The sequence below is a fragment of the Schistocerca piceifrons genome, chromosome 5 (genome assembly GCF_021461385.2).
Source record: "Schistocerca piceifrons isolate TAMUIC-IGC-003096 chromosome 5, iqSchPice1.1, whole genome shotgun sequence".
Taxonomy (NCBI): Eukaryota; Metazoa; Arthropoda; class Insecta; order Orthoptera; family Acrididae; genus Schistocerca; species Schistocerca piceifrons.
Genome location: NC_060142.1, coordinates 422,297,749 through 422,311,935, shown reverse-complemented (window position 1 = coordinate 422,311,935; position 14,187 = coordinate 422,297,749). Strand labels below are relative to the sequence as shown.

The 14,187-nt window shown below is 41.1% G+C and overlaps 1 protein-coding gene across 1 annotated transcript in view; it reads right to left on the bottom strand.

The window, feature by feature from the left end:
* Positions 1-14,187, bottom strand: part of LOC124799055 (transmembrane protease serine 9-like) — a 171,066-nt gene that overhangs the window by 111,992 nt on the left and 44,887 nt on the right. The window contains exon 2 of the mRNA XM_047262593.1: positions 10,295-10,816. Coding sequence (XP_047118549.1) covers positions 10,295-10,816 — 522 coding nt within the window. The remainder of the gene's footprint in view (positions 1-10,294; positions 10,817-14,187) is intronic.

The window sequence follows — 14,187 nt, the reverse complement described above, 5'->3', positions numbered from 1 at the left end:
TCTGGTCTTTGCTGGAGTTTTTACAATGGTTCTTACAAAAAGTTTTACTTATAATCATCTAACATATGTCTAGTACCTACATTGTTTTACACCTTTTTAAAAAGCTTTACAATTTTCGGCATCCTTTCCATGTTACACTTCTAATATATTTTGAGTCTTAATTTCAAGAATCCTCAAATTGGTTTTTTTTTATTTTTGTGTAGTGTCATGGTGTATAGCATTTTAGTATTTCATACTGTTAGACTATCTACGTTTTATCCCTTCACCTTAATCTATGGTACTATTGGTGTTATTTTTGTTTTTATTGAAACTACTTTCTTTTTCCCACCTTCCTCTCTCTTCATTCTTCTTTCTCCTGACGATCTTATCTGCAACATAATCTTGAAATATTGTGCTGATTATTTACCAGTAATGAAATAAATCTTCAAACTTTTTGATATGGCTCACATGGTGAAGTCCTAAGGTTTTGCCTGTTTTTGGGTTCATTAGTTCCACAGCATTATCATGAGCAATTCAGCTAATTATGACAGGTCCTTTGTATGCAGCGTAAAACTTACGTATTTTGAGTTTCTGTTTGCTGGAGAGATGGTGTGATTTTACAAATACTTTCTGGCCTACTGAGAATGTTCTTTTAATTGCTGTTCAATCTCCTCTTTCTTTTCTTTTAATGGCTGCCTTTCTGATGTTGGAGAGTGCTGTTGCTATGACTTGTTTGTGCTGTCTACGTGGTACAATAGGAAAGCTAACATTTTCTCTTATTTTGTTTGGGGGTTCAATATTTTTAAGTACAGTAACTGGAGGTAGTAGTGTAGTGCTATGTGGCATTTCATTTATTACTTCTTGAAAATCTTTAAGGTATATATCCCAAGTGTTGTGTCTTTTGTCTGGATATAATCGGCATAAAGTGCCTATGTCCTTCATAGATCATTCTGCTGGATTTACGCTAGGTTTCTACTTAGATATGTAGATGGGTTTTATTTTGTGTTGTTTTAACGTGTTCTGACATTGCACTGATTTGTATTGTGGGCCATTATCTGAAATTATTCGTTCCACTCGACCTACTTGTCTGAGAAAATCTTGTCTAAATGCTTTACTTATAGTAAGACCTGTTGCCTGTTTTAATGGTGTCAAGGTAACATATTTAGAAGTAAGTTCAAAAACGACAAATATGAAAATATATCCATTTTTTGTGTGTGGGAGGGGCCCCATCAAATCTGTTGCAGCTATTTGTTTTAATCTTTTAGGGATTATTGGAAACATAGGTGGTTTGGTTTGGAAAGTGACGTGCTTAGCCCTCATACATTTTTTGCATTTGTCTAATACTGTTCTAATTTGTCTTTCCATATTAGGAAAATGGCTTGTTTGTTTTATTTTTAAAAAGCATTTCTTTGGTCCAAAGTGGCCATTACTTAAATGTGTATATCATATGTACTTATTAATTAGTTCATCTGGGATATAAATTAACCATTCATTCGTTGCAACATTTCGTCTAAAAAAGAAAACATTGTTTTTTACGAGTTAGTGCTGTCGAATGTCTGGAAAATCTTACTTCTCCACTTGTGTTTGATTCCTAGTATTTCGGGATCCTTGTCCTGTTCTTTGCCTATGTTTTACAATGGTGTCGTAATGTAGTTTTCGAAAGGTACTTGTTTCATATAGTACATTGTAAACTGGTCTTCTGCTGCTTCCAAACCTATGTTATTGGATGCACCCTGTGGACATCGTGATAAAGCATCTGCTAATACATTCGCTGGTCCTGGTATGTGTGTAATAGTGAAGTCAAATTCTTGTAGTACTAACATCCATCTGGCTAACCTCCCATGAGTTAGTTTGGCGGGTAACAGAAATTCTAATGCTTTGTGGTCAGTGTATACTTTTGTTTTTCTTCCGAATAGGAAGTATCGAAAACGTTGGAAGCCCCATACAATGGCCAATGCTTCCAGCTCCGTGACTGAATAGTTTTTATTGCTTTTTGTGAGTACCCGACTGGCAAATGCAATTGTTCTATATGATCTTAGCCCTGCCTGTTCGTATTCTTGGAATAAAACAACTCCTAAACCTGTTTTCACGCTATCGGTGACCATACAAAAATTTTGTGTTAGATCAGGATGTGCTAAAATCGGTGCTGTTGTTAGTGCGTTTTTCACTTTTAAAAATTCTTCATTGGCTTGTTGATCCTATACCCATGGAGTGTTTTTTCCAGTCAATGCACATAGGCGTGGTGTTGCGAGAGAGTTGATCCGAATAAATTTTTTATAGAAACCGGTGAGACCTAGAAATCCTCTGAGAGTTTTCTTATTATATGGAGTACAGAATTCTTTGATTGCCATTAGTTTTTCTGGGTCGGGCATAACCCCTTTCTCGGAAATTATGTGTCCTAGAAATTTGACCTCTCGCCTTCCAAATTTGGATTTTGTTATATTTACTGTGACCCCATGCTCTTTCATGATCTGTAAAAACTGATTTAATGTGTCGTTGTGATGTTCCCAAGAGGGTTCTGCTATAATCACATCATCAACATAACAAGTACTTTTTTGTAAAATTTCGGGAGTGGGTATAGTATTAAATCCCCTAATAAACGCTGCTGATGATATGTTTAAACCAAATGGCAATCGTTTAAACTGGTAACATCTACCGAATACGATAAATGCTGTAAATTTACTACATTCTGGGGCCAATTCTATTTGCCAGAAACTACTCCATAAATCAATTGATGAAAATATCTTAGCACCGTGGAAGTTTTGTATCAATTCCTCTAATTTTTCTGGGCGATCTGTCTCAGTGATTATGATTGTGTTGATCTATATGGAATCAAGCACTAACTTGATACTCCCATCTCGTTTTTGTACAATATGGAGCGGGCTGTTATATGTGGAGGTAGCTGGTTCAATAATATCGTCATCTAACATTTTAGATATCTCCTGGAATACTTTATTCCTGTAGCTTAATGGGATTGTATAGGGTGGCACTCTAAATGGTTTGTGCTGTTTTACTTCAAACTTGTACTGAAAGTGCTTAATACTGCCAGTCTTAGGTAAAAATTCCTCTGCTTTATCTTGTAAAATACCCTCTAATTGTCTTTTACTGTGTTCTGAAGTACCTTGAACTTCTTGCAATTTTTAGTCGATTTCTTTATGAACTTCTAACATGAGTTGAGGCGATTCCCCCTTTTGTGCATACCATTATAATTCTTCATCCTCTTTATCTCGCGTCATTCTTAATTGTTTGTTTATAACTGGTATTTTTTCTAATTTTAGCTTTTGCTCAAAGAGAAGTGTGACATTCCCGAATGTTACGCTACCTTTCCCCATATTTATTATCGCTCGTCTCTCATTTAAAAATCTGCACCTATAATCAAATCTACAGTTAGTTTAGGTATAATCACGAAGTTGGCTTCGATCTTTTGACCTTGACACGAAAGAGTTAACTTTGTTTGTCTCGTAACTTCCGCAGCATTGTTTCTAATAGGACCTCTTACTTTAATCATACGTGTTTTCGGAACTGGCAATTCCTCATTGGCATTACACTGCATGAATAAATTTTCTGAGATCGCAGTCAGTTCACTTCCGCTATCAATTACAATATTGACTGGGATATGCTTTACCATGGCCTTCACAGCTGGTTGAATTTGAAAGGGTTGGTTCTGTTCTTCTTCTTCTTGCATCAACGAATCCTCCACTGAATCATACATGAGTCTTTTTAGGAATTTCCGTTGTGAATTCGAACTTTCTGTAGGATAAGCTTCGACTGCTACTTCTCTCTCTTTTATTTCCTCTTCTCTATTTCTCCCTTCATTTACGCTTTCTTCAACATCCTTTACTTTTTTTTCATCCTTGTCTATCTTCTCCTACTTCGTCGCTACTTCCACATAATCGCATCTAAATGCTCTAATTATCGCTTCATAACTTCCTTTATTATATACATTGGGTTGTGTGCCCACTAGTAACTTACTTTCAACTTCTGTCGACTGCGCATTATCCTCTTTGAATTCGCTTTCCCTGGTTTCCATCTCAAATAGCTCTGCAATACTCATTACTTCGTCCTTTCCTCCTACATTCGTTTTGTATGCCTCTGGTAATTCATCTTCCTCGTCAGTATTCTCCCAATTAATTTCTTCCCAACACGATATTGTTATTTTCTTGTCTTCGTTTTCATCTGGTACCTGCGGATTTGTTTCTTCCTTCTTCTCTTCTCGTGATAAGATTTTTGCTTCTCTGTTCAAGGTGCTGCAATTGTCCTGGGTCGATGTGTCATTCTCTTTGGCATGGGCGCTTAGCTGTCAATTCGAACGTTTATCGGGCTTTGGTGGTCTTACCTCCAACTCTTCTATCTGTATTCTCTTTTCTTGTTCAGCTTGTTGACAGTGGTTTCTTTGTTGGTAATTTGTCGGTCTATTGGTTTTCCAGTACCCGTTCCTGTTGTCGTTATTCCCTCTGTAATAGTTGTTGCCGTTCCTGGGTGAATTATAGTTATTGCAATACTCTCTTCTAAATCCATAACCGGTTGTTTGTTGAAATCTATTGTCGTTTCTTGGTGCGAAGTTATCACATGGTTCGTAATTATTGTTTCTTCGTACTGTGTCTTGTGGATTCCACTGCTTTTTGCTTTCGTTTTCATGTGCGCTTCGTCCTTTTCTTGCGTCATCTTCCGAAAATATGAACTCTAGTTCCCTTAGAATGCCTTTAAATGCTTCGACGTCATTGCCTCCGCGACCTACTAATGATTGCTAGTATTTCAACGGTAGCTTCATCGCGCATAATTTAATCAACTCTCCGTCACTGTATGGTACATCTAAGCATTGATTTTTCTTTGCCATTAATTCGAAAAATTTCACGGGACTCTTCTCTCCTGAATTTTCAAAATATAGGTTCTGTAATAATTCGTACTTCACTCTATTCTGTGCTTCGCTGGACCAATATCGTGAGAGAAACTTCTCTATGAAATCTTCGTACGATCGGCATGTCGCTGCAACATTCTGCATGGTTTCTGCGACTGTTCCTGACATGTGTGCACATATAAAGTCTAATTGTGTGCTAGCGTCCAGTGTTCTGGTAATCCTACTCGGAATTGATCAATAAAAGTTCGTGCATGTAATGAGTTTCCTTCTCGAAAGTGTTGAAATTTTCTGACTGTGAGGAAATGATCGTTGTCGTACTTCGTCATAGTTCCATATGAAATTCGCGATTCTTCACCACTTTTGTTTCTGATCATTTCTCCCCTCGTTCTTTCCGGTTGTGGTAGATCCATTGGATATTGTCCACTGTAACTTTCGCCTACCCTTGCGTAGTATCGTTGGAGTGGTACGCAATAATTTTCTTCCATCGGTTGTGAACGTGTAGCTGAATGCATTGCACTGTATTCTTCGCGACCTGGCTTTCCATTGTATTGGGTATCTTGTCTGGCCAACCTCGCTGCTTCATTGCACGATCCAAACTGTCTTGAAACATACATTTGTGGTTCCGCATGTGTTTGTGATGACGTTTGTTCATCACGAATTTCGAAACGTGTTTGTTGCTGTGCAGGCTGTCTGATTTCACGTATGTTACTTTCCGCCTGTGATTGGAATCGCAAATGCGTAATATCTTCGTTAATTGCTTGTTTTTCCGGTGCTGTTACAGATACGGATGTGGTTGCAGACTCTGTGCTTGTGCGATCCTGTTCACTACGCTCTTCAATGGTTTGCAACAACTCTGTTCGCAATTTCTGAAATTGTCTCTTCGTTTGCGCTTCTATTTTGACTATGCGGTTATCATATCTTTTCAGCGCTGCTTTTGTGATACGTTTGTGTAGCACACTGTTTTCAACAATTTTACGCGCTGTACCTGCTGCTTGTCTAGTAATTACGTTTATCTGTTTCTCTAGTTTCTTGACTTCTCTCTGGGTGTTGTTACGTAATGTTTTGATCTCGTCCTGAGTGTCATTACGCAGTGTTTGTACGTCCGCTTTTACCTTGTCAATGTCTGTTCTCAATTGATTGTGACCTGTTATTAAGTTTCCTATCACTTCTCGAGATTCTTTTGCCTCGTCTTCAATACGACTTAGGTGTAACTGAATTTTTTTGTTTTGTTCTTTAATTTCACGCATTTGTCTCGTGGTTTCTGCATTCTGAATTTGAATTTGGTTCGCTATGTCTTTATTTTGCCTTGTCATGGTTTCCGTTATTTGTTGTAATAATTCTGCCAGATTGGTAGGTCCTATTGCGTTTTCTTCTGACGTCCTACGCTCTCTGTTTTCGCCCAAGTGTTGGTTCGCAACCGATTGCATTGAACTGTGCTGTGACACGTTTCTGCTCGCATTCCTTGTACTTTGTGGTGAGGGAGCTCTGATTACTTCTACTACGGGTTCTACATATTCAAGACGCAAATTAGAATCCTCATCGGCTGTCTCTCTACTTTCCTGCTCCTCTGTTGTACGCTGACCTAGGTTTTCTATGCCTTGACGTACATTATCCTCGTTATGGTGCATTATATGTCCTATTTCTCGCGATACTGCATCGTCTGTTGTACTGTCCTCTATTCTCTGTCCATCTTCATGCTGGGTCTCTACCTCATTTCGGTCAAGGTCTCGATCTGCCATTGCTAATCTTTCCGAATCCCTTATTTTCTGTTTTAAAAGCAATTCACGCGCCCTACTTCGAGTCAACATGCGCTCATACGATCTCACGCGTTTCATAAACTTTTTGTTCACACGACTTGACAAACCATTCACTTACTTGTTGGGTCAGAACCAACTTGTCAACGATGTATCCGCCACCTGTGCGCTTGCATTGGAGAGAAAACTTAATTCTAAAAATATTAAAATTCATAACTTAATTATGCTATTGTCTCTGCCAGAATGTCTCACTTTTATTGAATACTTTCTTCCTATCTCTCGCTGCAGCTACTGTTTTCGACTATTTATAACGTTCAAAAAAAATTTTTTTATTACGAAAATTTTTCAACAGGATATTTTTCTGACCTAGTTAGGCATGTGGTCGACCTTCAATCATGGCATTTTACCATCCTGGCAGGGTCACCATTTTCTAACATTCTGCATGGTGTCTGTTCTATAACGTGTCTCCATACCACTTTTGCGCAACAACGCTCTGAGCGTATTTTTTAGGGAATTGACTAGTTTCAATCTGGGACCTGTTGCTGGTAAGGAGACGCCAGACCACACATGACATGTAGAATTCAGAAGAGTTCAGTGAGACTAGCGATGATATAACCGAATACTTAATGATTTCAGCGTCAGCTCCACTGCACTCCCTGTAAAAGAATCTTAATACTAACTAAATTTAGTGGAAGGGGTTCAAGGCTTTCCTGTTTTTAGTTAAACGTCGAAAAAGCGGTTAAGTTTACCATTGGAAATTTTATTCTACTCACAAAACTTTGTTTATAAATTGCACTATTGATAAAAGGAAATGTTTTAATACAGGATGGTGAAAAACAACTGCGTTCAACAAAAATGTGAACGAATATTCCCTGAGTGGGTTTCCAAGTTCTACAATGGATCGAAGGATGACCTATGCCATATCACATCTATAATCTAGGTTTAAATTAAGTTTCACAGAAGAGAAAAATATCAAAATGGTCTACAGAGACCCTCAATTATTTTTAATTACGTATCTAACTTGTCGTAAATTACAGTGGCTGATGTGGCTTCTCAATAGCTATGTAACAGAAAAATCATCACGTTTCAGATTTTTACTTCAAGTGGCAAATGTGAACACCATGAGCTTTAATTGACGATCGTCACTAGTATTACGCAAAAAGGGGGTGTAACAGATGAAACTTCTGCAGTTCTGAGTGAAGCTTTATGTGCTGTTATGTGGCATCACGTGCCTTCATTACCTTGTCGGTGTTCGTCAGGGGGCGGCGGGCAGCACAGCTCCGCTCACCTCGCCGTCTCGGAAGCAACTCTCCTCTCTTCTCCTTACTACAATTTACCGAAGTTGGTTTAAAAAAACTATCTGGCTGTGTTTTCATCTGACCAATCAGGGTCTCAATGTTAACCTTAAGCTCCACCAACAAAAATTCTGTCTATCCAATGAGAAACGTTATACTTTTCGTGGTGGGACAATGTTTTTAAAGTTTGCAATGTAACATAGACGCGAAAAAGTCTCACGCTAAAACTTGCAGCTGGTGTGGTGCTTTTAGTGTTATCTATACTGTTCTTCTGGAGGGCTCTATCTTTTAACATGGGTTGGGGGGGTCCTGACGTAACAGAGACGTGAAAAAGTCTCACGCTAAAACTTGCAGGTGGTGTGGCCCTTTTTGTGTTATCGTAAGATCTATACTGTTCTTCTGGAGGGCTCTAGCTTTTAACATGGACTGGGGGTGGTCCTAGCGGTTAGTTGGCGACTTGGATGTCCGTCCCTTATCGTAAGGCGTAGAGCTTAACACGGTTCTGCTCTCGGCTTCTGTTCTCGTTTCTCCTCTCGGAACTGCGTCTGTCTTACGGTGGGAAGGTATGACATGCATTTAGGCATTCTTGTGTTAGTCTGTGGTATTCCATTTGCTCACTCGTTACTCGTATAATTTTGGTTAATTTAATGTCACGATTTATTCGGACCTATGTGACATACTACTGGATTTGCTTATCATGTCAGGGTTTTCATGGAAGGTGTTGGATTTGCCTGACACCTTACAGGGCTGAAGGTAAACTAAAGGGGCTGAAGCGGGAATATTCCACGATGTTCCGCAACAAACTCTGCATTTTTTCACCCGAAATTAGTCGAGAAAAAAATGAGTTGCATTATTTATTGAAGGCCCCATGTATTAAAACAACTAAAAGTTAATTTAAACTTCATGAACACTGTACACTGCGGCCCACAGTGATACCTAGATATTACTAACAGTTAGGTCCTGTACCAAGTGTCCTTAAAACAAAAAATTAAAGTCTATAGAGTAACGCATAAGCACGTATACATCGTAGAAAACACACTAAAATTTCTAGGTTTTTAGTGTCGATGCTCAAAATGAATCATTGTTCGGAAGACAGAGAATACCCGTTGCTTGTTGTACCGCAAACGTAAAGCATCCATCCATCTGTTTAAACCTTGCCACCAGTGAAATGTTTCACGCATACTTTCTACAACCTTTCCCATGTTTCCTCTCTGCAACTAGTGTTATTGACGGTTATGTACGAACTTATGCCTGTACAAGAGGTGTTCATTTCACCCTACAAGACGACAACACTCGATCACAGAGAGATCGTCTGTTGGACGAATATCTTTGCTAAAGGCTGGGATGTACATGAGAGTTTTTGCTCTCAGGCAGTTTGGTACTTGCAGATAGTACCCGAAGAACTGATTGCACTAGGGGCAAATTTTCTATGATAGTTACTATCTGACAGTTCCCTGCGAGTACTTTTTCTAAGTGTCTGAGATTATTGCGAGAGCAGATGTCGGAAGCTTTTACACACGGCTGGATGAGAGTGTCTTTGAGAGCTGAGAGATCAATCTCTGTCGTACTTCTGTACGTGAAGGAAGAGGTAGCAATGGAAGAGCGTTGGGCTGCAGCTGCACGTCTAATACTTTTACTGACAAATGAAGAAGAATCCTAAGGAAATGCAATCCGAAAACAAAGGAAGTAGGTTACAGTACGCTTGTTCGCCCACTGCTTGAATACTGCTCAGCAGTGTGGGATCCGTACCAGATAGGGTTGATAGAAGAGATAGAGAAAATCCAACGGAGAGCAGCGCGCTTCGGTACAGGATCATTTAGTAATCGCGAAAGCGATACGGAGGTGATAGATAAACTCCAGTGGAAGACTCTGCAGGAGAGACGCTCAGTAGCTCGGTACGGGCTTTTGTTGAAGTTTCGAGAACATACCTTCACCGAGGAGTCAAGCAGTATACTGGTCCCTCCTACATATATCTCGCGAAGAGACCATGAGGATAAAATCAGAGAGATTGAGGCTCACACAGAGGCATACCGACAATCCTTCTTTCCACGATCAATACGAGACTGAAATAGAAGGGAGAACCGATAGAGGTACTCAAGGTACCCTCCGCCACACACCGTCAGGTGGCTTGCGGAGTATGGATGTAGATGTATATGTAGATGCAGACGTAGATCCTATGTTTTCTGATACACATTAATATTCACTAGTAAGAGAAAGTTGGAAGACGTAACTGATTGCATAGTGTACTTTATTCAAAGCGTTTTTTGCTTACATGTATGTAGAGAAGGACACATAATTCAATACACTTGCAAAGTAGGCAAGCTAATTAGACTCCAGCATTCTCATAAATCCAGTAGCGCAAAGGGAAAATATAGGTGTAGATGCCAGGATAACCGGGTAGTCCACACCCGCTGCTCGCGGAGACGATTCCAACCTGCGTTGAACCGGACATCAGAGGACTGCCCTCGTCGCCCACGCAAACGTCCTTGCCGCCTTCACTCACTCCGGCACAGATCATGTGTCTGGTGAGATTGCCGTAGGTGGCATTGCACACGGCGGTGTCTATGATTTCGATATTGATGGCCCGGAGTTCAGAGGGGAGGCTGCCGTCAGAAGAGGAGGCGCCCCAGCCGGCGACCGTGGCGGGGCTCCCTACTGCTGTCTCGTTCCAGCTGACGGATATGACCTGCACTCCGGGACCGAAGACGAAGTGCTCTAACACGCTCAGCACGCCGATGTCGTAGTCGTGGCCATTGTAGTAGTCGTGCCGTCTGGCCAATTTGACGGTGTGCACGTAGCCGCCGCTGCCCCGGCTCGAACTGCCTGCTCGGAGTCGCATATTCTGGACGGCGCCGTCGACGATGCAACGGGCGGTAGTCAGCGCCCAGTAGCTGCTCAAGATGGACGCTCCACAGTCGCTGCTGCCGCCTCTGAAACACAAAAGAACGCCTACACTCGTTTCCATAAAAGAAGTCAAATATAAAAGTGACGATAGCTCAGGATGTTATGCTCTGAGAGTTACTGACATGAAAATACGGTTCATAAAACGAATTGACACTATCTGATCAAATGTATCTGAACACATATTAGTGGACATTAATATGGGAAACATTTTCCAATTCATGACGGGGCGGACACAGCAGCCAGTATGTACGGGGTGACAATTATTGAACTACAATAGAGCGTCGATTATCCGAAGTAATTGGGGGACATGGGTGTTCGGAAAACTGGTTTGTTCGGATAAACGAACTGTACATGTTTATTTGCCAAAAAGAAGCACTGTACAGTAAATTTATTCATAAAAACAGCCATATCTTTTAGTATTACAAAGTAACATACAAAGGCAACTTCAGTAGGAATATATAGTATGTGGCACAGTTTATTAAACAAAAATATATACATATAACATGCGTATTTTGCATGAACAATACACACAGTAAACAAAATTAACGTTTAAAAAATCCTTTATTTTGCTCTGTCTAAGCAAGCCTACACGCTTACGAGCAGCTAAGTCACGTACTTTTTTCATTACAGATATCTGAAACTGGTCGCTTTCATCTTGGGCAGCACACAAGTGGTCGTAACAGAGAACAGAAGGTGACTGTTTGCACCATGAGAAGCTCTTCTTGGGGGCGCGCAATCCTTCAAACTGGCGCAGCTGTTGCTGTGAACAGCTTTGATACTGCCGCTACTTCTGCTGCCAGTGCCAAGCCGACAGAAGTGTGCTGATTGTTGAAACACAGCGACTGGCGGCTTGGCGGGTCAGCAGCGCCTTGTGAAGGCCCCATTAGAAGAAATGTTCCGCCAGCGGTGGCCCAGTGCGGCGATTACTGTGGGAAACTTGGTTTGGGGGTGAGGGGGATGATGGACGGTAGGGTGGGAGAGCAACAGGTGCGAGCGAGTACACAGTTCGGTTAAGCGGTCGTTCGGTTGACCGACGTTCGGATAATCGACGCTCTTGTATATGAAAAAAAAAAAAAACGTAAATTAGTTACAACCCACGGCGTGAACACACTTTATTCAACATGTAAACATCACCAGAGATATTCGGATTTAGGTTATGACGTGTTCGATATGCCTGCCACCTGTGCATGTTAGGATGTGCCTGGGGTGGAAGTGGGGTCTAAAAAAGAACAAGTGGTAATGTTTCAACTCCGGTCGGGAAACTGCCTCCCGTTTATTGAGAAAATATTTACTGATTGACCTAGCCGGGGTACATTATGTGAGTTTAGCGGCCCTAAGGCGCAAACAGATTGAGCCGGGGCTGGAAAAAGTGCATGGAGGCAACCGGCCAATGCGTCTGATCTCGTCGGGGGCCTGTCAGTAAAAGAGGGCGATCCACACGCCTCGTCCGCGCAGCTCGGCGCGGTGGGCGCTCACACGTGGTCTCCTGGACCTTTCTGATTGGCTGCTGTAGGAGCTCTGCCTAGGCAAGCGACGCTTCCCTAAGTGTCACCCCGTCTGCAGAAAGGTTGTTCGTTCGTCGAGCACGCGAACAAGCCCTGGGATAGCGGCACATACTGGAAAAATCTGATGTGTCGCCAACCCAGGGCCCGTGCACGGCTTTGTGAAGATCCATTGCCATCCACAGATCACGCATTTAAAAAAAATATCCCTTTTCTTTTATTGAAAATAAAGGACTCCCGTACTCAATCTGTCAGCACCTGTACACACCATTGGCAACGATGCAGGCAGACGAATAGCGAAATTCTGCATGACCCGCTGAAGTGTCGGAACATCGATGCTGTCGACAATCTCCTGAATGGTTGTTTTCATTTCAGTAATGGTTTTGGGGTTATTGCTGTACACCTTGTCTTTAATATAGCCTCACAAAACGGAGCCGCATGTGTTCGGATCCGGAGAATATGGCGACCAATGGAATCCCACACCAGTGGCCTCTGGGTACCCCAGAGTCAGGATGCCGTCCCCAAAGTGCTCCTCCGGGACATCAAAACTCTCCTGCTTCGATGGGGTCGAGCTTCGCCTTGTATGAACCACATCTTGTCGAAATCAGGGTCACTTTGAATAATGGGGATGAAATCATCTTCCAAAACCTTCATGCGCAATTCGGTAATCCCCGTGTGTATGATGTGTAGGTATGAGGTGCTTTTTAGTGATTTACATAAGGTTTTTTAGTTGTTTGCAGTTTAACATTGTATGATGTTAAACTGCAAACAACTAAAAACACATGTAAATCACTAAAAAGCACCTGAAAATGTTCCTCCAGGACTCGAAATGCATAGTGCAGTAAATAAACGCAACTTGTGACTGAAGGCAGTTTGTTCTTCATTTTACGGAAGTAAAACAGTTGCGGACGAAACACTGAAAAACAATGGATAAAATTAAGTTACATTTTTTTTGTATTTTTTTAATCTTATGGGACTTAACAGTCCCTAAGCTTACACACCACTTAGCCTAAATTATCCTAAGGACAAACACACACACCTATGCCCGAGGGAGGACTCGAACCTCCGCTGGGACGAGCCACACAGGTATACATTTTTTAAATAAGTATAAATGTAGATGTTGGTTCCTTCTAAATGTCAAATCTCCGGAAGTTCTCCGTGGATTGCTCTGAAATTTTGACACAACATTGCACACCATCTGGTATATATGTAATATATAAGTGGAAACGTTATAAATATGTAAATGTTGGTTTGTTCAAAATCGTTAACCTCCAAAAGTTCTTGATTGATTGTTTTGAAGTTTTGACACAAAGTTAAATTCTAATAAGGATGTGTTTTAGGTAACCAATTTCTTAATATATATACTTCTTATTATATAAACACAAGAAAATAATTAATGTAGAGTACTGAAATTTCGGGAATATTTTTGTGTAGGAAACATATGTATCTGATTAACATTGCAAGGTCACAGATTAATGTACGTGTGAGAGAAGTCATTGAAATTGTGAAATGTTGGTTCATTAATAACCGGTGTAACCGCCAGAATGTTGAACGGAAACATGTAAAAGCGCATGCATTGTGTTGTACAGAGACCGGGTGTCAGTTTGTGAGATGGAGGTCCCATGCCTTCTGCATTTGGCGCTCAATACAGGACCGGTTAATGCTGTTTACGGATGAAGCTGGAGTTTTCATCAGATGATGTCCCAGATGTACTCGACTGGCCCAGATCTGGTGACCGAACAGGCCAGCGCAACATGTCGACACTCTGTAGAGCACGTTGGTTTGCATCAACTGTATGTGCGCGAGCGTGATCCTGTTGGAAAACATCCCCTGGAATGTTGTTCATGAACGGAGCGCAACAGGTGGAGTCATCAGACTGATGTACAAATTTGCAG